Raw genomic sequence first — 24,113 nt, 5'->3', positions numbered from 1 at the left:
CTTGTTTACTACTTTTGTGATAGTCATCTACCTCTCCGAAGAGCATGTAGTGGTTGATCCTTTTATGGTGTCCCTTATTGCAGAGGACCCTATCATAGGTAGGTGTCACAATCCCTACTGTCAAGGAAAGGTGTTTGAGCACCAGATGTACAAAATATTTCATTGCACTAAGAAAATTTCCTTGAATTAAAGTCAATGCATTCTTGGACGAGAATAAGTGGTAGATAGTTAGAGAATTGATTTCGGGAGGAGTTTTTTATTGTTTATTTTATAAGTGGAACTAAGATATAGAGACCATAAAAGACTATGTAGTACATAAACTTGTTCTAATTTTGGGTGTAGACATGAGTGTGGTATCCAAAAGTAACTCTTCTCTTTTGTCAGTTCCAGATAAGTTAGTAGTTGCAAGATTTCTATTTGGACGTGCAAAAGGTAGAAATTGGAAAATCAATTACAGATGACAAGTGTGGGAGATTAACACTGATAGTCCACCAATAGTGCTTTCCTAAAATTTCAATTTGGCATCAACTGTATAAGATTTGGCAGTGGTAGAAACATCATTGCTAAAATAAAGGGATCTATTGCACCAAGGATTCACTTCCCACTCTTAATTCATGAGATTTACCCTGGATTAATAGGGCTGACCACTCCATTTAAAATTTTATTTTACTTTTTTGAAATTGCTATGATTGCAAGCATGAAATGAAGAGGATTTGATTGTTTACTAAAAAGAGCAGAAAATTGTTGAAATATTAAATGCTATTGATGGTTTTCCCTAGAGTCAAACACCCACCTACCACCCTGATGGCCAGCAAAACAATTAGAAAATGTAATGCGGGTAGGTGAGTTTTCAAATTTGGCAAAGAGGGGGAAATATTTTTGGCAAGAGACAAAAGGAATGACTCGCTCGCATTAGACCAATTGAAGAAGAAGGAGATCAAAGTAGAGATTTGTAGAGAAGGAAGAAGAAAAAGAAGTTGACCAGTAAATCTAGTCGTCAGAGTACAGAGATGGAAGGAAGTTTGTTTTGTGCTTGCAGTTGCATGTGTTTCTTCTCTTGTCATTCTGTAATTTTTTTTTTATTAGATTTTTCCTATGAAGCAGTGATTGCTCCAGGCATTATTGTATGCAGCCATTAGAGCTGTAAGTTTAAAGTTTAAAGTTTGAAGTTTTACCTGTTTGAAGTTTTTAGGATTACTTTAGGGTTTTCTAGTTGAAGTTGAATGTTCCCAATTTTTTTAATAGTTTATCATATTTGAATAGAAAGTAAGCAAGCAGACATACTAAAACCCATTATTCTTCCTCTATTTATTACTTTTGAGAAGTTTATTGTTGAATGCTTCATACTTCGGCTCTCTAGTTTTAATGGTGAAAAATTCATGTTGTAAGTCTGGTCACTCGGTTTGATCGCTGTCTGGGTTATAACTTTGTAGTTTAAACTGAGCTCACTCGACATCCACTTCTATAAAGCACGACTTTGTAGTGGCTACTAATATCACTTATTATTGCTTGCTGCCAAGCTCACTCGACATTTATTTGTGCCGAGTTGGTCTTTGTGTGTCGAGCTCACTCAGCTTCTTTTTGTGCCAAGATCACTCAGCACCCTCCTATCACTCAGCACTCTTTGGTTGTTGAGAAAAATTATCACTCGATACCTTCATATATCGAGTGAAATTTTAAGGTTGTGATTAATTATTCTCACATGGTCTTAGAGCTTTGAGGCCCCACATCCACAGTGAGTTAGGGCATTTATTTTTTATGGGATATTTGACATGGTACGAGATATAGGAAAGATATGGCAGTAGCCACTGTCCTTTTATGGATAAAATTATGATACATGAGAAAAAAAGATGAAAACCATAATGGTTGCAAATGACTTATGGGAGTTTGTGATTAATGGGTTCCATAATGTGATAGACCCAACTCAATATGCTGCCCTTAACAATAATCAAAAGACTGAGCTAAAGCAGTTAAGGAAAAAGGATGCAAAGGAATTAAGTTTTATTGAGGCAGTAATAACAGAGACAATTTTTCCTAAGATTGCAACAGCAAATTATGCAAAGGAAGCATGGGATATCCTCAAGATGAACTTCAACGGAACTAAGAAGGTTAGAGTAGTAAAGCTATAGATGATCAAAAAAGAGTTTGAGAACCTTCAAATGAGGGACAACAAACCTATTGCAAAGTTCAATTCATGGATCTCGACTTTGATAAACTAGCTCAAATCAAATGGGGAAGAATATGATGACTAGAGAATTATAGAGAAGATACTGAGGAGTTTGCCTTAGAAATATGGAAATCTTGTCATGACCATAGAGGAAGCAAAGGACCTCACCACATTGACCATGGATGAGTTGATGGGAACTCTTCAAACCCATGAGCACCATATAAATAGGTCAGTAACTACTTCCCAAGAGTAGTCTTTCAAGGTTGAAGAAAATTCAAGAGGTAGGGAGAGAGGAAGAAATGGCTTTGGTAGAGGCTTAAGAAATAGAGGTCATGTAAGGAATGGTCAAAGGAATGCTAGTGCAAAAAACTTAGGAAGGGCAAGCAACCAAGAGGGAGAAAGCACCTCTCCAAACAACTCTAGAGGAGGTAAGAAGAATTACAACTCCAATAAGAGTAATGTTGAATGCTACTGTTGTCATAAGTATGGGCATTATGCAAGTGAATGCTAGAATAAATAAGGTGATCAATCAAAGAAAATTGCTAATGTGGCTGATGTGAACATGGAAAATGCAAACAATCCCACAACCTTCATCATGTGTAACATTGGTGAAGAAGGAAGCCCTGAGGTATGTTATCTAGACAATGATTGTAGCAACCACATGAGTGGTAATGAAAGTTTATTCTCTTTCATTGATAAGACTTTTAAGTTTGAAATTAAGATGAGAAATAATGGAACCATTCCCATAGTGGGCAAGGGGTCTATTATGGTCTACACCAAGCAAGGTGAGAAGAAGGAAATACAAAATGTATATTTTTCCCCTGGTATGAAGCACAACTTGATGAGTGTTGGACAACTCATTCAAAATGGATACAAGGTGCTAATGAAAAATGACAAGTGTGTTATTCATGAGAAGGATGGGAGTAATAGATTACTTGCCATAGTCCAAATGATAAAAAACCATATGTTTCCATTGAGGATAGAGACATATTTCTCTTCTCAAGTTAGTGTTGCACTTGCCAAGCATGCATGTACAATAGTACACCAACAATTAGCTCTTAGGAGCATGATTGAAGACCCCTCCAAGCTTTGGCATCTCAAGTATTGACATCTTGGTTTTGTTGGTTTAAATTTTTTGTCTAAGAAAAGAATGGTAGATAGTTTTCCAAGCATTGTAAATCCATATGACAAGTGTGAGGCTTGCATTTTGGGTAAGCAACATAGGCTTCCCTTTAATTCTAAAAATTCTAGAAGGGCTAGAGCACCATTAGAATTGGTGCATTCTGATTTGGTAGGCCCTATGCAAACTACTTCTATTGGGGGGAGTACTTATTTTATGACATTCATAGATGATTTCAATCATAGGACATGGGTGTATTTCTTGAAGAATAAATCTAAAGCATTTGATAAATTTGTAGAATTCAAAGCCCTAGCTGAGAAAGAATGTGGACACTATATTAAGGTCCTTAGATTAGATAGAGGAGGGGAGTAGACCTCCAATATGTTTGTAAATTTTTGTAGGAAAAATGGCATAAAGAAAGAGCTTATAGCTAGTTATACTCCGCAGAAAAATGGAGTGGTTGAGAGAAAGAACATGACCATTGTTGAAATGGAAAGAAGTATGATGAAAGAAAAAAGGCTCCCAACTGAATATTGGGGAGAAGCTGTAGAAACGACAATATATTTGATCAACAAGTGTCCCATAAAATCAGTTCATGACAAGATTCCTTTTAAGGCTTGGTTAAGGGGCAGATGGATAGTTGAGCACTTGAGAGTGTTCGGATGTGTAGCACATGCACATGTGCCTAAAGAAAAAAGGCAAAAGCTAGATGACAAAGGTGTGAAGTGCATCTTCACAGGGTATAGCTTAGAATCAAAGGCTTATAGATTGTATGATCTAATTAACAAGAAGATCATCATTTCAAGAGATATGGAGTTTCTTGAAAATCAGTCATAGGATGGATCGGTAGATGAATCCTCAAGCACTTTAAGTAAAGTGCCTACTATTGAAGAGGAAGAAGATGACATTAGTGATCAACAAGAAGATGGAGCAACAAACATATATTGTAGACAAAGGAAGAAAAGCAAGAAGCCCTTAACATGCCGAGCAATAGCTCCAAGCACTTCGAGATAGCCCCGAGCTAGTATGCAAAATAGTAGTAGTAGCAATACTGAGAATTCAAATCCCACTCTCACCTCCACTCCCTATTGTCGAGAAAGAACAAGAGTCTAAGGGAGATATACCAAGATCAAAGAATGAGGAAGATTATAATGAGAGTGTAAATTTTGCATTATTTTCTCATAATGATCGAATTTATTTTGAGGAAGTTGTGAAAGAGGAGAAATGGTGTAATGCCATGGATGAGGAAATAGATGCTGTTGAAAGGAATGAGACATGGGAGTTAATTACTTTGCCTCCCAAGAAACAAGTAATTGGAGTAAAATGGGTTTATAAGACCAAGTACAATGCTGAAGGAAAAATAGATAGGCATAAGGCATGTTTGGTGGTCAAGGGGTACAAGCAGCAGTATGGTAGAGATTATGATGAGACATATGCCCTAGTTGCAAGAATAGAAACTATGTGTGTTCTCATAGCAATTGCAGCCCAACACAAATGGAAAGTATATCAAATGGACGTGAAGTGTACCTTCCTAAATGGTGTATTGAAGGAAGAAGTATATGTGGAGCAGCCACCTATTTATGAACACAAAGTTTATAGATTGAAGAGAGCTCTATATGGGCTCAAGAAAGCTCCAAGACCATGGTACAATAGGATTTACTCATATTTGATGAGCAATGGCTTTAGCAAAAGTGATGCTAAGCTCACAGTTTACATCAAGGCAGCTGTTGATTGTTGTCTTGTATGTTGATGATTTAATTTTCACCAAAAATGACAATTCCATTATTGGTGAGTTCAAAGAGGCCATGAAAAATGAATTTGAAATGACATACCTAGGTCTCTTGAAGTATTTTCTAAGCATAGAAGTAAAACAAATGCATGATGGCATCTTCATCTCTCAAGAAAAATATGCAAGGCAGATCTTGGAGAGATTCAAAATGTAGAATAGCAAGGCAACCCTTACACCAATAGCAGTAAGTCTAAAGATGAGCAAGGAAGATTGTAGCAAAAGTGTGAGTCCAACACTATACAAGAGGTTGGTTGGAAGTTTAATTTATTTGACTACAACTCAGCTAGACATAATGCATGTAGTAAGTTTGATTTCTAGATTCATGGAAACACCCAATGATTCCCATTGGCAAGCAGGAAAGAGGATCCTAAGGTATGTGAATGGTACCAAGGGATTTGGAATTTTGTATACTACAGAAAATGAAGTCAAGTTGGTTGGTTACATGGATAGTGATTATGCTAGAAGTCTAGGTGATAGGAAAAACACTTTCGAATACATGTTTCATATGGAATTGGGTGCAATTTCATAGGCATCAAAGAGGTAACCTATTGTTGCTCAATCTACAGTAGAGGTTGAATACATAGTAGTGAATGCAACAACATGCCAAGTTATTTGGTTAAGGAGGATCTTGATAGATTTGAATGAAAGTTAAGAGAATGGAACCATAATTTATTGTGACAACATCTCATCAATTGCATTGTCCAAGAATCTAGTCTTCCATGGGAGAAGCAAGCATATAGAGATTAGATATCACTTCATCAGAGAGTTGGTGGAGAATGGGGATATCAAGATGGAATTTTACAAGTCAAAGTAGTAGCTAGTAGACATTTTCATAAAGCCTTTAGGTATTGGAAGTTTTGTACACCTAAGAGAGAGTCTTGGTATAGTTAATTTAGATCGGAGTGATCCTTGTTTTGTTTGGCTCAAGACAACTAGGGAGTGTTGAAATATTAAATGCTACAAATGGTTGTCCCTAGAGCCAAATGCCTACCTAACACCCTAATGACTAGTAGAACAATAATGGGGATATCAAGATGAAATTTTGCAAGTTAGAGCAATAGCTAGCAGACATTTTCACAAAGCCTTTAGGCATTGGAAGCTTTGTGCACCTAAGAGAGAGTCTTGGTATAGTTAATTTGGATCAGGAGTGATCCTTGTTTTGTTTGGCTCAAGAAAAAGGGGGAGTGTTGAAATATTAAATGCTATAGATGGTTGTCCCTAGAACCAAATGACCACCCACCACCCTAACGGCTAGTAGAATGATCAAAAAATTTAATGCGGGTAGGTGAATTTTTCAAATTTGGAAAAGAGGGGGAAATATTTTTGGCAAGAGATAAAAGGAATGACTCACTCTCATTCGACAAGTTGAAGAAGAAGGAGATCAGTGCCGAGATTTGCAAAGAAGGAAGAAGAAAAAGAAGTTGATCAACAAATCCAATTGTTAGAGTACAGAGACAGAAGGAAGTTTGTTTTGTGCCTGCAATTTCACATGTTTCTTCTCTTGTCATTCTATAAGTTTGTTGTTTATTGGATTTTTCCTGTGAAGTAGTGATTGCTCCAGGCCTTGTTGTATGTAGCCATTAGAGCTGTAAGTTTGAAGTTTGAAGTTTGAAGTTTTTAGGGTTACTTTAGGGTTTTCTAGTTGAAGTTGAATGCTCCCAAATTTTTTAATAGTTTATCATATTTGAATATCAAGTAAGAAAGTAGGCATACTAAAATCCATTGTTCTTCCTCTATTTATTTCTTTTGAGAGGTTATTGTTGAATGCTTCATACTTCAGCTCTCTAGTTTTAATTGTGAAAAAATCATGTTGTAAGTCTGGTCACTCGGTCTAGTCTCTATCTGGGTTATAACTTTACAATTTAAACCAAGCTCACTCGGCATCCACTTCTACCGAGCACCACTTTGTAGTGGCTACCAATCTCACTCAACATTTCTTGCTACCAAGCTCACTCAACATTTATTTGTGCTAAGTTACTCTTTGTGTGCCAACCTCACTCAGCTTCCTCTTGTGTCAAGCTCACTCGGCACCCTTTGGTTGCCGAGCAGAACTATCACTTAGCACCTTCATGTGCCGAGTGAAAGTTTAAGGTTGTGATTAATATTTTTCACACAAATGACTATTGCTAGAATGAAATATTTATGTGTTTTTATTGTTAAAAAAAGAAGGAAAGAGGGTTATGTGTGAAATGAAGAAAATAAGCATTATCCTAACATTGTGCTTAACTTCAATCTTTTGAAACTCATAGTGGATGATGCCATTGAATGTACTTTTGGTATAGTGTTTCCTCTTTTTAGTAGTCTTCAAACTGAAGCCAAGCCAGAAGAAGTTTGAATAACTTGGACAAGCTTAAAAAAATTAAAATCCAATGTCCATAAAGAATCTAAATGCAAGAGAACAACAAACAAACAAGCTACTACTAGACAACTAATGATTGTGATACAAGAAATCCTAAACAACTAATGATTGTGATACAAGAAATCCTAAACAAATGCAAATGAATAAAGTCAATGCTCATGATAAGTAGGAGATAATTTCTACAGCAAGTCAAATTATAATATTACTATCAAGATTTAACTATGTAGTGTTTTAGTCAAACTCATTGACACATATTTCATGAGTAGTGATTGCAAGTAGAGTGGGTTTAATCGTGGAAGTAAAACATTGGAATAGTACTGGGATGGATGATCTCCCTCTGTGAGTATCACCTAGATATAATGAGTACTAAGTGTTCCATGAGAATAGGTGGATTCATGTTGAATTACTACTCATGAAATATGGGTCATCAGTTTGACTCAAAAACTACATAGTTAAATCTTGATAGCAATATCACAAAAAAAGAAAAAGATGTTTTGTTCTCATGATTTCAACAATCTTCATATCTAGAAGATTTATTTAGGAATTGTAACATAGATAACATAACAAAGTGATTATGCATATTCTAGTTCTCTGTGGCTATATAATTGGTGCAAGCCATAGCCCCAAAGTGAATAGAAATGGTAGCACCAAACTGTAACAAATTCAAAAGTTTTATACCAATCAAACAAGAAAAAACAAAGTTTTCCATAACATGTTTGTTTCCATAGTAGAAGCAGAAAATGAGTTTACAAAAAAAGGTGATATTCTTTAAAAGTCTATGCATGCCAAGACTGTAGAGTCATGGTGACATGCTAAAATAAACTACATTTTTTCCAATTCTTGATGATGATCTCTCCCCAAGAAACCTTTAACCAGATGATCAAAAATAGTTACAATACTATTTGCAAATAAAATTAACTATGCATAGAAGATTTCATGTAAAAGATGAGATATAAGGCAATGTCCTAATGTATCGTGAGATTTAATTCTTTGCTACAGTGCTACTTAAGTGAGGAGAAGTCTTTTGAGCATTATTTGGCCATGCTTGTCAAAGCCAATCTTTGAAATTGTTTATCTAGTAATGTTGAGACTGTTGAGTACCAATATTCCTCAAGTATTAAAAGAAAACTTTCCATTTAAGAATCCACACCTTGACCTTCAAGTGTTGTTTGGAAAAAAATTATTCAAGATGGCTTTGCCAAGAATCATTGAGACAAATATTTCATTTGTATTACAATGGCATACCAAGTATCAATTACAATATTTGTGAATCTATCCTATTTTTGCATGCTTAACAATATTGTGAGGAGTATCAATAAAATATAATAGTAAACATTAGATGATAATACTTATATCATAAAATATAAATGTGTTATATTTGTTGAAGCAATATTAATAATCAATCAGAGATCGACATAGCTCAAAGAAGGAACTGAGAGATAAATAAGTAATAAATAAAAGTCTATTTTTTGGTGCTTTATGTAAGTACCATACTTTGAAGAGAGAAGTTTGGTTGTTTCTCTACCCATTAGCCATGTCTTGGCTATGTATATTACCATGTTTAAATGTGTATTGCAAGATATGGTTCTAGATATTATTGTACAGTCATGAAAGTTAACAATTATGAAAATTGAAATAGTTCACACTATTAAGATACTACATGTCTATGCTCTAGAGTACAACAGAGCATAAAATATAAGAAAACATTATAGAAAGCCATGAAAATAAGCTTGGCACCATCACTGGAGACATTTTTTAATAATACAACACCGAAATCATCATAGTAATGATTTTTTTTTTCCTTCCTAGAATTCTTATTCAGCTATTCAACTAGTTTCGTGACCTGTCATAGCAAAGGCAAGTTTTTGTTACTCAAATACTCATATTTTATTTTATTATTCTATCAATTCTCGTAAGAATAAGTTGGTTATGGTTTGTAATATCATCCACTTTTGGTAAATGAGTGTATGTGTAAGTCATATTAAGCTAGTATAAAGATTGTTAACTTCTTAGTTGTCCTACAAAATTTCTTCAAGCATCGGTAACATAGAAAATATCATCAGGACAAAGCACTAGAGCCAGTCTAAAATTAAGAATTTTGTTGCAGAAATTCATCACCCACCTACCTTATTGTTTGCATATCGGCAATCTAACCATCATAACTATCTTTTTTAACACTTGTTTTGATTTTGTTTTGCATTTTGTGATTGGACAATTTTACAACACCTATCTTGTTTATTTGATAATGGCAATCTAAATATCTTAAATTTTATGAAAAAGATTTAAATATTATTTTTTAATTTTTATTGCAGCTCATACATTTAAAAAAAATGCAAACTACAATTTTATTATGTTTACAGCCTATGTAGACATCCTCATTAAGAGTTTTTAACTTAAATTAACTCATGCATCTTAGTAGAAATAAGCATGTGCATCATACTGTATTGAGTGAAAAAAAAAAAAGTTTGACTATGGTAACTAAAACCAATATGAACTATCAATGTAGATGCACATGCTTATTTTTCTACAAGATTAAATGAAAGTTGAAACTAATTTATAGATCAGCTACAAACTATGCATGCTGAAAGCTGCAATATATGTTTAATTAATAATGCAGAGATTTACTTCAAACTTAATACTAATGACCCAACGATTTGGTGAAGAACAGTTCACATAATAGAAGTGACATTTCACAATTAAAACTAGAGATAGATGATTCCCACTTCTCATTGAATAACATCATTAACCTTGTAATAAATGAACTATATAGAATTCAAATCATAAAAAACAGTGGTTTTATTTAATTAGACCATAAAAATGTTTTCTAAATTGATAACAAAGCATGCCTAAAATTTTCAAATGATAACGAAACATGCATAAAATCATTTAGTTAGCACTTCCCCTATTTCTATACAAAAATGGAAATATATTACTAAAAAGGTCCACTAAATTTAAAGCATATTTTTCTGGAAAGAACGCTCACCATTTTTTGTAGGAAAGACATTGATATTACAAAATTCTTAGAGCATGTTCTACTAGAGAGAGCTCATTGTCTTTTGCAGGGAAAAGATAGACACAAATTTCCTTTTCAGAGATTCAATAACTGAACACTAAAATGGTCTATCACATCAACGAGTGTTAAAAAATATAACATGAAGAAACCTATGTCCGGCATCTCTCCTTTGGATGAACTATGTTGTAACAGAACACGGGAAACCAGTCGTTGTTCTTTGAAGAATTACCTAGTACAGACATTTGGAAGTCGAGTGAAATTACTTGCCACTACTCCCCAACCATAATTTCCCACTGAATTTTTTGAGGAGGAAATAAAAAAGATTACTGGGATAAGTCAGCTGAGCCAATAGAAATAGAAAGTTATAGAATGGGAAATTATGTTTAATAGAAATTAATCTGCTAACCATAGGATATACCATGTGTTGTGCAGTTTTCACGATTACGAAAGTAGGGACTATTAGAAAAGATAGACTTGAAAACTTTAGTCCCCGCCTTATATGGAAGAGACTAATAACTATAAGCATTCAAATCACACCAAAAAAACAACCAAAAAAAAAAACTTGTTAAAATATATAGAAATTTAGAATACATAAACTATAAAGCTACTTTACCCTTCACCTAATAAGACTAATTAAACCAATCAGATCCCTGCTTAGTAGAAGGAAATTGTAGCGCTTTAGTTTTATATTACATTACATGATAGTCAATTATTGATGGAATGAGGCAGAGGATTGATAATTTAAGTCACAAAGAAACAGAGCAAAAATGTTGAAACATCAAACAACATCATTTCAGCAATTGAAAAACACATTTTAATCATTTAAACTAAAATCTGGAGCTGCATATTACAATACGTTGTTTTTTACTACTGTTGCTACAGCTGAAATTACACAGTTTAAAAAACTCCAGCATTCTATCTTCTTGCTCTAATTTTACACAATGACTTCTGCATTTCACACTACAAAAACTCCAGCACACTAATTAAAAGAAACAGCTGAAGAATGTCTTAGAAGAGAAGAAATTAAACATAGCAAAATAAAATTTGAAGTCCACCACATGCTGAAATAAATGAAATATATGGTGGAGTAAAAGAAACGCAAAAAAAAACTGCAGTTGCCAGCAAAACAATACGGACAAGTAAATGAGGCAGTTGGAGATTAAATTTCAACACTCCCCCTTAATCACAACTGCTGTCCATGATTCCCAAATTGTCTCTTTGATGGTCAAAACTTTTCTTTGCCAGTGGTTTGGTGAAGATGTCAGCACACTGATCATTTAATTTGCAATGCTCCAAATAAACTTCTCCATTGTTGATTAGTTCTCTGATAAAATGATACCTTGTGTCGATATGTTTACTTCTTTTATGAAAAATTGGATTCTTTGACAAAGCTATGGCCGAATTATTATCACAGTAGATTTTAGTTGCCTCTTCTTGTTCATAGTTTAATTCTTTAAGCATCCTTCTCATCCAAATTGCTTGGCACGCTGCCCCTGTGGCTGCTACATACTCTGCTTCAGTAGATGAAAGAGTAACAATTGGTTGTTTCTTTGAAGCCCATGATACTATGCCTGATCCAAAATGAAAAACATAACCAGAAGTGCTCTTCCTTCATCTATACAACCTGTGCTATCACTGTCAGTGTATCCTATCAATCTGAAATCATTTGAACTTGAGTAGAGAGTTCCATAGTTCTTTGTTCCACTAACATATCTCAAAATTCTTTTTCCTACTTTCTAATGTGAAACTTTTGGAGTTTGCATAAACCTTGAGATGAGACTTACTGCATACATTATGTCCGGTCTTGTGGCTGTTAAATACATGAGACTACCAACAAGTTTCTTATACAAGGTTGGATTTACATCTACTCCTTTAACTTTCTTGCTCAATTTTAATCCTGTCACAATTGGTGTTGGAGCTGATTTGCAATTGATCATATTAAACCTTTTCAAGATGTCATTTTCATATTTAGATTGTGAAATAAAAATACCTTTATCATTTTGATTCACTTCAATGCCAAGAAAGTACCTCATTAAACCCAAATCAGTCATCTCAAATTCTTTCTTCATGGTTGCCTTAAAAATATCAATTGATAAATCACCGGTGAAGATCAAGCCATCAACATATAAACAAACAATTAAGATCTCACCTTGCTCATTCATCTTGGTGTATAAAGCAGGCTCACTGCTACACCTATTAAAGCCATTTTCCAAGAGATAAGAGTCAATTCTACTATACCATGCTCTCGAGGCTTGTTTGAGTCCATAAAGTGCCTTCTTGAGCTTGTAAACCTTTTTTTCATGACCCAAAATCTCATATCCAAGTGGCTACTCCACATAAACTTCTTCTTCTAAAATGCCATTGAAAAATGATGATTTCACATCTATTTGATACATTGCCCACTTGTTTTGAGCTGCTATGGCAAGTATAGTTCTCACGGTGTCAAGACGAGCCACCGGTGCAAATGTCTCATCATAGTCAACTCCGAGCTGTTGTGAATAACCTTTTGCTACAAGCCTAGCTTTATGCTTTTGCACATCACCATTTGCATTCAATTTAGTTTTATAAACCCACTTCACTCTAATCACTTATTCTCCTTGTGGAAGACTCATCAACTCCCATGTGTCATTCTTTTCTATTGCATCAATTTCTTCATCCATTGCATTTATCCATTTTTCTTCTTTAATTGCTTCTTCAAAATGAGTTGGATCAGCAACATGTGAATACAATGCAAAAAGAGAATTCTGATTTGCACTACTTTCACTATCATCTTGCTCATAAATGTCTCTCAAACTTTTAAATTTTTGTCTTCTTAAGCTTGCTAGTGTAGGGTTTGACATGTCACTTGAATTTATAGATTGTGGACTTGATGGATCAGCACCAAAAGTTGTGATTGAAGATGGTGTTTGTTGCACATTTGAAGGTGTATTTTCTTGTGTATGTGTTGTTGTCCTTATATTTTATGATGACATCTTTTGACCACTTTGTTGAGTTTGAGTGGGTGTGGAAGGAGCCACATTTGAAGTAATACCTGCTGGTATAATTTCTTCATTTTCTTCTTGTGGTATGCTGGCTATTATGTTGATTGTTTTGTCTATACTTCCATCCCATGCTTCATCTTCTACAAATTTCGCATCTCTGCTAATTATAACCTTCTTACTGATCGGATTGTATAACTTATATGCCTTTGATTCATCATTGTATCCCACAAAAATACATTTTTCTCCTTTGTTGTCCAATTTTCTTCTCAACTCATTTGGCACATGTGCATAAGCCACACATCCAAAAAATTTCACATGAGAAACACTATGTTTTCTTCCACTCCATGCTTCTTCCGAAATCATATTCTTTACACTTTTGGTTGGACATCTATTCATTATATAGGCTGCACATCATATAGCTTCAGCCCAATACTCATTTGAAAAATGTTTAGCATTCAACATACTTCTAGCCATTTCCATTATTGTTCTATTTTTATTTTCAGCCACACCATTTTTTTGTGGGCTATACCTTGTCGTAAATTGCTTGTGGATTCCATGCTCTTTGCAAAAATTTAGAAACTCATTTGAGATGTACTCACCACCTCTATCTGTTCTCAATGCTTTGATGTAGTAACCACTCTATTTTTCAACAAGTGCTTTGAATTGACAAAAATATTCAAGTGCCTCACTCTTATGCTTTAGGAAGTAAACCCATGTTTTTCTTGAATAGTCATCAATGAATGTAATAAAATAGAAAATTCCACCTATTGAAGGTGTTTGCATTGGACCACACAAATCTGAATGAATTATCTCCAATGGTGCCTTGGCTCTCATTGACATACTGGCTAGAAATGATTCTCTATGTTGCTTTCCTAAGATGCACCCTTCACATACTCTATCTGGTTTCTCTATTAAAGGAAATCCTTTCACCATGTTTTTCTTATGAAGTAGATTTAATGCTGAAAATTTTAAATGGCCAAATCTTAAATGCCAGAGCCAATTTTCATCTTTAATCTCTGCTTGGAAGATCACTTGAGTGACTGCTGCAACTTTTCCTTCATTCATTTGTGAGTTCATTGAGTTGTCTACTTGAGAGAACTCTACATTCAAATCTGATCTTATCTTTAAAGGAAACATTATATTACTTGTCATTTGAACCTTTGCTATGAGCTGATTACTTGGTAATTTGTCTAAAATTGTGCACTCTCCATTGTTAAAAAATACTCTATACCCTTTTTCAATAAGCTGACCAATGCTCATTAAATTGTGTTTTAAACCGAGAACAAAATAGACATCATTCATGTGTTTCTTCTCCCCCATTTTGGTTAGAATGTTGATGCTTCCTTTTCCTTTGACTTCTACTTTGTTGTCATTACCCAAAGTTACATCAGATTTTACACTCTCATCCAAATTAGAAAACATTTCTAAATTTCTAGTCATGTGATTGCTGCAACCTGAGTCTAAAAACCACACATCCTTTTCATTTGCTTGTGCTACATTGCATGCTAAAAACATAGTATTTTGATCAGGTTTTTTATTTTGATTTTCTTTTGTGAAATTTTCATCTTGATGTCTAGAATCGAATTGCTTCTTCCTACATTAATTCATATAATTCTCAAATTTCTTGCAATAATGACATTGGACTGAGGATTTGTCATACCTTTGGCTTTGAGGGTGATTTTGTGATGAGTTTTGACTTGGGTTTTGGGTGTTACTTCTTCCATTTGAACTTGATGAACTGTTGCCCCTTCCACTTGTGTTTGGTGAGCTGGCTCTTCCACCTCTATAAGAATTTCTTCCTCTACCTCTGAAATTTGTTCTTCCTCTTCCTCTACCTTGACCAATTGAAACTTGTGAGTTGAAAGCATGCTCTATTGATGGATTTGTTGACCTGCTCATCCTGTGCTCATGAGAGATAAGTGATGCATGAAGCTCATCAACTGAAAATTGTGAAAGATCTTTTGTTTCTTCTATGGCCGCCACAATAGATTCAAATTTTGTAGGAAAACTTCTTAAAATCTTTTCAACCACTCTCTTATCTTCAAGGGTTTCACCATGTGATCTTATTTGGTTTACTAGTCCAATAATTTGAGTGAAGAATGAATCTACTGATTCATTGTCCTTCATGTAGATTGTTTCAAAATTTCTTCTCAACATTTGCAATTTGGCAGTTTTAACCTTTTCCATACCTTGATAGCTTGTTTGAAGAATGTCCCAAGCTTGTTTGGACCTTGTTGCTACTGCAATTCTTGGGAAAATGCTCTCATGCACACCTTGGAGAATAAAGAAAAGTGCCTTTGAATCTTTCTTATTATCTTTCAACAAATCTTTCTCTGCCTGAGATAAAGCATTGTATGCTACTGCATCTGCTGGTTCTGTGGAATCATTCTCAACAAGATCCCACAAATCTTGTGAAGAAAATAAGGCCTTCATTGTGACTGCCCAGTAATCATAATTTTTGTCATTAAACTATGGAATTTGTAGACTTGTCAAGCTTATGCTTGCTGCCATTGTTGACAGTAAAAAAACTTCTATCTTTTGAAATCCTTTTTAAAGAAAACTCCTTCAAATAACTTCTAGCTTCAGACCCACTAAACAACCTTCAGCTCTGATACCACTGATGGAATGAGGCAGAAGATTGATAATTTAAGTCACAAAGAAACAGAGCAAAAATGTTGAAACATCAAACAACATCATTTCAGCAATTGAAAAACACATTTTAATCATTTAAACTAAAATCTGGAGCTGCATATTACAGTACGTTGTTTTTTACTACTGTTGCTACAGCTGAAATTACATAGTTTAAAAAACTCCAGCATTCTATCTTCTTGCTCTGCTTTTACACAATGACTTCTGCATTTCACACTACAAAAACTCCAGCACACTAATTAAAAGAAACAGCCGAAGAATGTCTTAGAAGAGAAGAAATTAAACATAGCAAAATAAAATTTGGAGTCCACCATATGCTGAAATAAATGAAGTATTTGGTGGAGTAAAAGAAACGCAAAAACAAACTGCAGTTGCCGGCAAAACAATACGGACAAGTAAATGAGGCAGTTGGAGATTAAATTTCAACAATTATTACATTGTACAAAAGTTTAACATTGCACGGTCTTGAGAAGCGAAGAGAGAGAGAGGTTGTAGAGCGATAGCTAAACATGGTTGCAGCAGCAGGAGGACCAAGAGTGGGACTTTTGAGCCCTATCATCATCAGATTTGAACTTGTAAAGCCCAGAGAGCAAATCATGGAAGACATCATCACCTGAACGCACGAGGTTCAGGAGTCCACAACGCTCTGCTACACACCACACCTTCTCAACAATATCATCCACAAAACGAGACACACCGCACAGCCGGTGGAATCTCGCCCTCGTAACAGCAAAATGTAAGGACTGACGTATAAATGCGAGGACGCCACACGAAGTAATTGCAATGAGACTTCCAAGAACAACCCAAGAGAAGGTCTTAACCTTACGTGCCAGCATGGCGTAGACTGCGGCCATAAACCCATAAGAGGTGAAGCCAAAGCTACAACAAACAACCAAACTGTTGACAGTCATGAGCAACATCTTGTCCCCTGTGGTGAGCTCACAGCTCATCTCCCACATGATACAAACAAAGAGGGCTAGAAAGAAGGCTATGCAGTCGAAAATGAGGAAGAGCTTAAAAGAAACAAGGGATATAAGAAGAGGGGTCCCTTGATCATCGTCTAGATGACTAGGGCTAGGAGCAGGGCTCACTTCATTCTCTGTTGCGGGACTCTCCGAATTGAAACCGCCAGGGACAGTGAAGGCAGCGGCACATGTCATGGCAGCTAATAGCGCCGCCACAACTAGTTCTGCATTGCGCCTGTCTTCGTAGGCTTTGTTTACCATGAACCTTGCTTTCATGTACTTTTTATGGCTCACCTTTGGTACACAGTACATGAATCGCTTTGACTCACCTCTAAAATCTCTAAGCCTTCTTATTGTCCGGAAAGATTCATGGTACTCCGTGACCTCTTTTGCTATTTCAAACGGTGTCTTGCCCTCGCTGTTCCGAACAAGCTTGTTCACCCCAGGAACCTTCAGCAACAAATTCACCATCTACACAGCAAAAAGAAAAAGAAAGAGGGACGGGTAGTTGTCGGATCATTTCTTATTTACAAATAGCAGTCAAAAGAAGAGACTGACCCCATAATACAGAAGAAGGCAGTTACCTCAGCTATTATCTAACCAATACATTTTCTATAGATCAAAAACAAATTAGGGTTACTTGTAAATGCTTGATACAATTACTAGAGTTATAAAATAAAGAGGGTGGTAAGAAATCATTATTCGTTGAACCTAAAGATTAAGTATTCTAAACATCTTACATGCTCGAATTTGTTCCTTGCTGCAATGTGCAAAGGCGTGTCTCCTTGTCGTACAATTGGCTGGTCATCTTGGGTATCTGCTGTGTTATTCGAATTTTTTTCTTCAGCCCTCTTGTTGTTCCTCAAAGGCCTTTGTGAAACTCCTCCATCGCCAGACGTATTTTGGGGACCTTTCTCCTCTGGAAGGTGCTGATCTTCTCCATCAATTGGAGTAGAATTTGTGGACAGCTGGTACGGTTCATTGATGAGTTTTGACAAGTCTACCTCTGGTCTCTTCATTAGATATTCAAAAATTTCGACTTGGTTAAGCTCCACGATGCAGTGCAGGGCGTTTGAAGTGTGAGTTACTAAAAGCTCTACGACTTCTCTGAAACTCAAACTTACTGCCAATTTTAGCGGAGTTTCTCCATTGTTATTAACAATATTACACGAACTGCCATCGAAGTCAACCAAAGTTTTTACCAGATTTTGGTAATCTTCCCTTACAGCCAAATGTAAAGCCGTCTCTCCCTTTTCATCGGTATTTTTTATTTTGTTGATGAAACCTGCAAGAACCACCTCATTAAGCAAGACAAACAAAGTAAACAGAGCTTTTAAGTCAATAAAAAAGGTGTAAGAAGAGATTGACCTGATTGTTGCAGCTTTGGTAGTATCTCTCGCAATGAAAGATTAGCCTGTCTGAGATGGTTCATGGCAACGACTAAATCACCCTTTTCACAAGCTTCAAAGAAGGCCGAGTTGTAATCCGATTTGCTCTCCATTTAAAAAAGATAAGTTTCGTCACGTTGCAGGTTAAGGCTGCTCAATATTTTCAAGGCGGAGAATGGCTTAGATCTTTATTGGCAATTTACTTACCAGCGACCTTGGCTCTTGCCTAGGAAGTGTGAATTCCCCTTAGATGCGTAGGGGTTATTTATTTTCCAGAACCCAACAGGAAGTTCGATTTGGCAGATGCTATCGTATTCTTGTTTCATCATTCTCTACGTCTGTAGCGTGACATCACCTTAGATTCCTCCAGTCACATCACTGTCATTCACGACTATCAGGCACCACATGATGGCACTATGTTATTAATATTTTGAATCATTAGTCACGTGGAACTAATGTTTTTGGTGGTCCCTGTTCAATTAATGATAAGATAAGGATAAATGATAAAGTTGCATTCATTGCATATTGATTGTGAGGCGATAAGGATGAGTTAATTATGCGAAGCTGGTGGCAAACTTAGTTGTAAAAGTTGTAGAGGACAAGGCAAGGGGTTTTAGAGAGCTAAAAAAGAAACTAAACGTCCTAAGTTTTTTCTATTTCTAACTTTTTCAAAAGGGAAGCGCTGCAGGAGGATATCAGCGACAGTGTACTATTATGTGCGAAAATTTGGTGTCATTTGGCTTCAAATAGGTATGTGAGGATGGAATTATCTGTTGCTAGGGTTATGTGATAGTAATGTTTCATGTCTTTTACTTTGTTTGAAACCTACAATTTCAGGAACATCTTTAAAACAAAATATAAATTTAGAAGTATGATATCCAAGTATATAACCCATTTTCATTCATTTGGTTTCCGCTTTAGAGATGTTTAATTCAATAGATTGTTCTGCTATAATAGTGCGTAAGGAGTGTTTCAAATTATTAGTCCCTGTTTGTATGATTGAAAACCTATTACAAAACTAGGTGCATTGCTAAGGCTTTGAAGAAGAGAAATTGGATTCCTTTCTATATACCCATTTTGCTCAAGAAATGAAAATTGGTTTTAGTAAGTGAATTTATCTGCATCAACGGTATGTAAGGAGTGGTTTAAAATAATTTATGTTTGTGTCTAGCCACAAAGTTTTAAACCCTGTTATTGGTCTGTCCATGTTAGTGTAGTTAAACATTTGATGAAGCACATGCCTAAACTTACTCATTACTTCTCATGAACGATTATAAACATGTCTTTTTCTATAGACTGCAAAAAGTTACTTTTTTCCTTTCTATCAATGGTGATGATATCTTCAATGTTTTCACTTTTAGAGAGCTTTTTCAACTCAATTTGCATTCACTTGGCAAAGAAAGCACCTCAATGTTTGTAATGCTGGGTTCTGCAGAGAGTCAAATGAATATATAGTTTGGGGCATTTTTAGACCGAATGTATTATGTTGAAATGGAACTCTTAGAGTCGACGATTCAACTGACAATTTTTCCACAAGTTATCCAATTTACTGATATGTAACAATTAAATTTTTTTATTGTATAATTCATAATTGTTTACCTATATTCTTTGTCAAATTTGTTCATATTTGACTTCCTCTATTCAATATGGTGCCTTTCATTGTATGCACTGACAGAATCATCTTATTACTCTAATTTGAAGTTATAGGGAAAAGCCTAAAATAAGATACAGATATCAACACAAATTTTGCAATATACTCTTGTAACCCACATGGATAAAAAATTAAAAATAAAGCTCTGATTAATGATTTTTGATAGCAAGTCAAAACCCCAAAGCCATCTTAAATCAAAGATTTTCAAATAAGTATTAATTTTTTTTTTGAAAATGTGAAGAAACACGCATAGTAGAACATTGAACTTGAAATTCAAGAAAAATCTTTCATTCTCAGCCCACTCTTCTCTCATAGTATTACAAAGTTTCAGCTACCATCATGCCTCTTTCTAACCATCTCACTTCTACATATTGCAGGAATAACCATCAAATGCAGCAACAATAGCTTACAAGGATGGAGGAACTGCCCTCAAATCCAACTAAAATATATTAGAGAAAAAATACCATTTCACTCACTTTTGTGCCATTAAAATATACCTACAAGCTTATCTATTTAACGTAGTCATAAAGCCATATATCTAGCCAACAAAAAGTAGATTGTACATGTGAACTTGTATACAAATTTCATAGCATAACAATATTTTGTTCCCATAATTTTTGAAGACATGACATCATTTTCACACAAACAAATTTGAAAATTGCATCTCTGAGTAATATCTATTTCTAAAGATTTGATTCATGTTCTTTTTTTCAAATACGCTAGTTTGTTTCTAGTGCTTAGTTTTATATATGTGACAATGTATATAATAATAATGCCTTCTAAAATTTTTGCATATTATTTTCCAAATTCTTTGTTTAAAAATTAAAAAAATTCTATTCAAACAGATGCCAACTCTGACTACCACTTTCAAATTTTAGTGGTTTTTGTCAACACTTCAAGGCAGGGAATCTAGCGCTCTACAAGAGCTCTTGTTATATATTTCTATGTTGCTTTGGGTTGTGGGTTTCCTTCGATAATAATAATTATTTTACAAATTATCTATTTGGGAAAAAACTATTTGTTTCCATTAAATGATGGTCAATAAATTTTTGTAAGTCTATTTTCTAAGGCCTTAATTTTTTTATATAAATTGTGTTACACAAAGCAATTAGTGTTAAATCATCTATCTCCTCATAATTGCATTATCAATTAAGTGTTGTTAAACTCATGTAGAATAGTATAGATATAGGAGTACCTTTTATTTCCTCCCATTAGTTTACTCTTGAATCATGTACTCCAAGGATTTATCTAAGTGTATTTGAAATACAACTTCTTTAATTTTTGTTTGTGAAAATTTTCTATTTCACCATTGGTTGTCATTATGAATTACTAGTCTAGCAATTGAGGATAGTGATGTTTCTTTATCATTGAGATTAGAGGCATCCAAATTATCTACCATATTATAGTAAAAAATCACAAAGTCTTTTGTTAGTTCTTTTGAGTTTTCTACAATATTTTCTAATGGATTTTTATCTTAACTATCATATCAATTGTTGATTAATATTTAGTACTATTGTGAAATAATTTTGTGTTTTTCTCTTTCTCAAGGAGTCATATTTTCCTTAATTTTCTTTTCCAAAAGGTTTCCTCTTTTTTTTCTAAGAGATCTTCATGTTTAGCTAGTGACACTTTTTGTTTGTGTTGACTTTCTTCATTCATGTCATGCCTTATTACTTCTTTACTTAAATGTTTAATGTCTCATTCAACATTTATTTTCTAATCAAATATGTTTGTTGATATGTTCCCTATTCTATTAAAATAGTATATGATTCTTATGGAACTTAAGTTTACGAGTACATAAGAAAATTTTAGATTCTTAAAAAGTTTCCTCTCTCCAGAAATTTTTTAACAAGCTCATATAACAATATGTTGGGACCTCATATTTTAAAATATAAAAAGGTTTTTGACTTGTTTACTCAATTAGGAGTGATGAGATTCAACATTGGTTAAAATTTCTGATGCATGTGTGTAGTTAGTTGTACTTTAAAATCCATTAAATAAAAATCTATAGAATCTTTATCCTTTTTTAATAAAACCGTACTTCTAGCACTCCAACTAAATAATCCATTTCCTATTTTTAAGTCTATTATATTATTATTGTTTACCCATTGTTGAAAAACCTTCTAGGGATTAAGAGATATTATTGGAGCCTCCCTATTTTTAACTACAATCTAGGAACACATTAAAATCTCCCTTCAAAATGGGTGGTCTTGGTTATTTTCATTAATGTGTCTTTATAAATTTAGTCATACATCTTTTTTATCTAGTGCATTAGTCAGACAATAAATTTTTCTAATACAAAAAATCAAATGACTACTTATACTCCTAATAATACTAGTCATTAAATTTTATTTTTTTGATTTGGTTTTGTAATTTACATTTCAAGGGTCCCATGAAATGACAAGGCCACCCAATGCACCATTAGACTCTACTCAATTTGACTTCCATAGGCCCAACTTTTTAGTGTTTTTCTTGTTTCTTCTTTTCTTAATTTAGTTTCTTGTAATAATATGATGTCTAATTTAAAATGTTATTTGTTGTGTTTAAATAGTCTCTGCCTAGTAGTGGCATTTATGCTCCTAACATTCCATGTAGTAATCTTCATTGATCCATTGGAAGTTCATGTTGACAATGTTAGCATAATACATTGTTAAGGATAAATAACATACATGATTTGATATGTATTACTAAGGTTCTTAATAATTGTAAATATAATGATAAATCTTTTTGGGTTGTAAAATGCAAGTTAAATATTTAACATACCTCTTGAATTAGGCGACTTGTCCAAACGTAGAAGCCTCAAAAATTTGAAATTATTTTTTTGTGTTTTTAGTCCTTTTGAAATCTATGGTAGCCTCATACTTCCTCCAACATGTGCCTTAAATCGGCAATAGTAAAGCCCCAAAAAAATTACCATTAAATATCTAGCAGTTCTACCCTTGTCTATGGAAAAGGTTTCACATGAGCATGATTGTGATACCATGTAGGTGGTAAATAAATCATGAATAACCAAAAAAAGAAAACATTTCTTCCATAAGAGAGTCTGCAATATATAATATTTCTTGATTATTGCACTATAATAAGATTTAATGAATATTAAGATATATACTATTGCATATCTTTTTTATTAAGGCTAAAATGGGTTTTATGGGAACTCAAAACCCAATATAGAACTTACAAAGGATTTACTAATAAAGCCTAAAAAATATAGAGAGATAGAGAAGATTAGCATCCCCACTACCTAAACCTAAGTACCTATAGCCAACAACAACATTTATAGTTGGTTTTCAAGGGATCCCAAAACTATATATAAGAGAGTTCTAAATTAAGAAAATAAAAGATTGCAAACCTAGTTTTCAGCGAGGGAGAGAAAACCCTCATCCAACTTAAAGGGAAAAATTAAGGTTTTCATTTACCTCTCTTCTTCTAGGAGCATAACTTTATGTTTAAATGAGGGGAAGACTTCTTATGGTATATTCTAATAACTCAATTCCACCCCTCCTCAACCAAATAAATCTCCTTGTATGAATCCATAGAAAGAAATTCAGCTACAACATACCTAACAACCAAAAGCTGGCTAGAAATAGGCCAAACACCAAAGGGAATAATTACATCAAAATCAACATTAGCCTAAACGTTGATGCCAGTAGCCTTTCCTAGGAAAGGATAACCCATATGAGTGGAAGGTATAATGAAGGAATCATCTAAAGATTGAAGACTAGCTATGATAGTATAGTATCTAAGACATTTACTAGAAGACCTTGGTGGAAAAGAAACAACACCAAAGCCAATAGCAACAACATCCATACCAACCACATCATTGTTCATAATAATACTAGTAGTATCCATTAGAGTAAAAATAATATGATAGGCAAAAAAATTGTCAATAGTCTTAACATCGAAGAATCCTACACACTCACCATTTCACCAAAATGAATCCTTTTTAGCGTTAACCCTCTATAAGCCACATTGATGCTCCAGCTACCTAGTATTATAGCATTTTCTAAATCTAAACGAAATACCTTCATAGT

At 34.3% G+C, this 24,113-nt stretch overlaps 1 protein-coding gene and 1 long non-coding RNA gene across 2 annotated transcripts; one reads left to right on the top strand and one right to left on the bottom strand.

Annotated features, from left to right (window-relative positions):
• Positions 1–16,468: 16,468 nt before the first annotated feature.
• LOC149577349 (uncharacterized) lies at positions 16,469–18,685 on the bottom strand. The gene is made up of 3 exons (XM_089823643.1): positions 18,412–18,685; positions 17,784–18,328; positions 16,469–17,514 (listed from the first exon to the last, which is right to left on the bottom strand). Exons 1-3 carry the CDS (start codon positions 18,542–18,544, stop codon positions 16,582–16,584), a joined length of 1,611 nt encoding a protein of 536 aa, XP_089679769.1. The 5' UTR covers positions 18,545–18,685; the 3' UTR covers positions 16,469–16,581.
• Positions 18,686–18,983: 298 nt separating this feature from the next.
• LOC149577348 (uncharacterized) lies at positions 18,984–20,781 on the top strand. The gene is made up of 2 exons (XR_016364854.1): positions 18,984–19,181; positions 20,460–20,781. It is a non-coding gene; the product is annotated as an uncharacterized LOC149577348 (long non-coding RNA).
• Positions 20,782–24,113: the final 3,332 nt, after the last annotated feature.

This window comes from Cupressus sempervirens, chromosome 1 (genome assembly GCF_028749045.1).
Source record: "Cupressus sempervirens isolate cs-2001-9-10 chromosome 1, ASM2874904v1, whole genome shotgun sequence".
Taxonomy (NCBI): Eukaryota; Viridiplantae; Streptophyta; class Pinopsida; order Cupressales; family Cupressaceae; genus Cupressus; species Cupressus sempervirens.
The sequence above is the reverse complement of the archived record's forward strand: the minus strand, read 5'-3'. Positions and strand labels throughout refer to the sequence as shown.

What these genes read in the sequence shown, in the direction of transcription:
- LOC149577349 (XM_089823643.1), bottom strand. Translation starts at nt 18,544, where the DNA reads ATGGAGAGCAAATCGGATTACAACTCGGCCTTCTTTGAAGCTTGTGAA. An exon ending in ACCAAAGCTGCAACAATCAG is followed by an intron (nt 18,329 to 18,411) that starts GTCAATCTCTTC and finishes TGGTTCTTGCAG; the next exon opens with GTTTCATCAACAAAATAAAA. An exon ending in CAAGGAACAAATTCGAGCAT is followed by an intron (nt 17,515 to 17,783) that starts GTAAGATGTTTA and finishes TTTGCTGTGTAG; the next exon opens with ATGGTGAATTTGTTGCTGAA.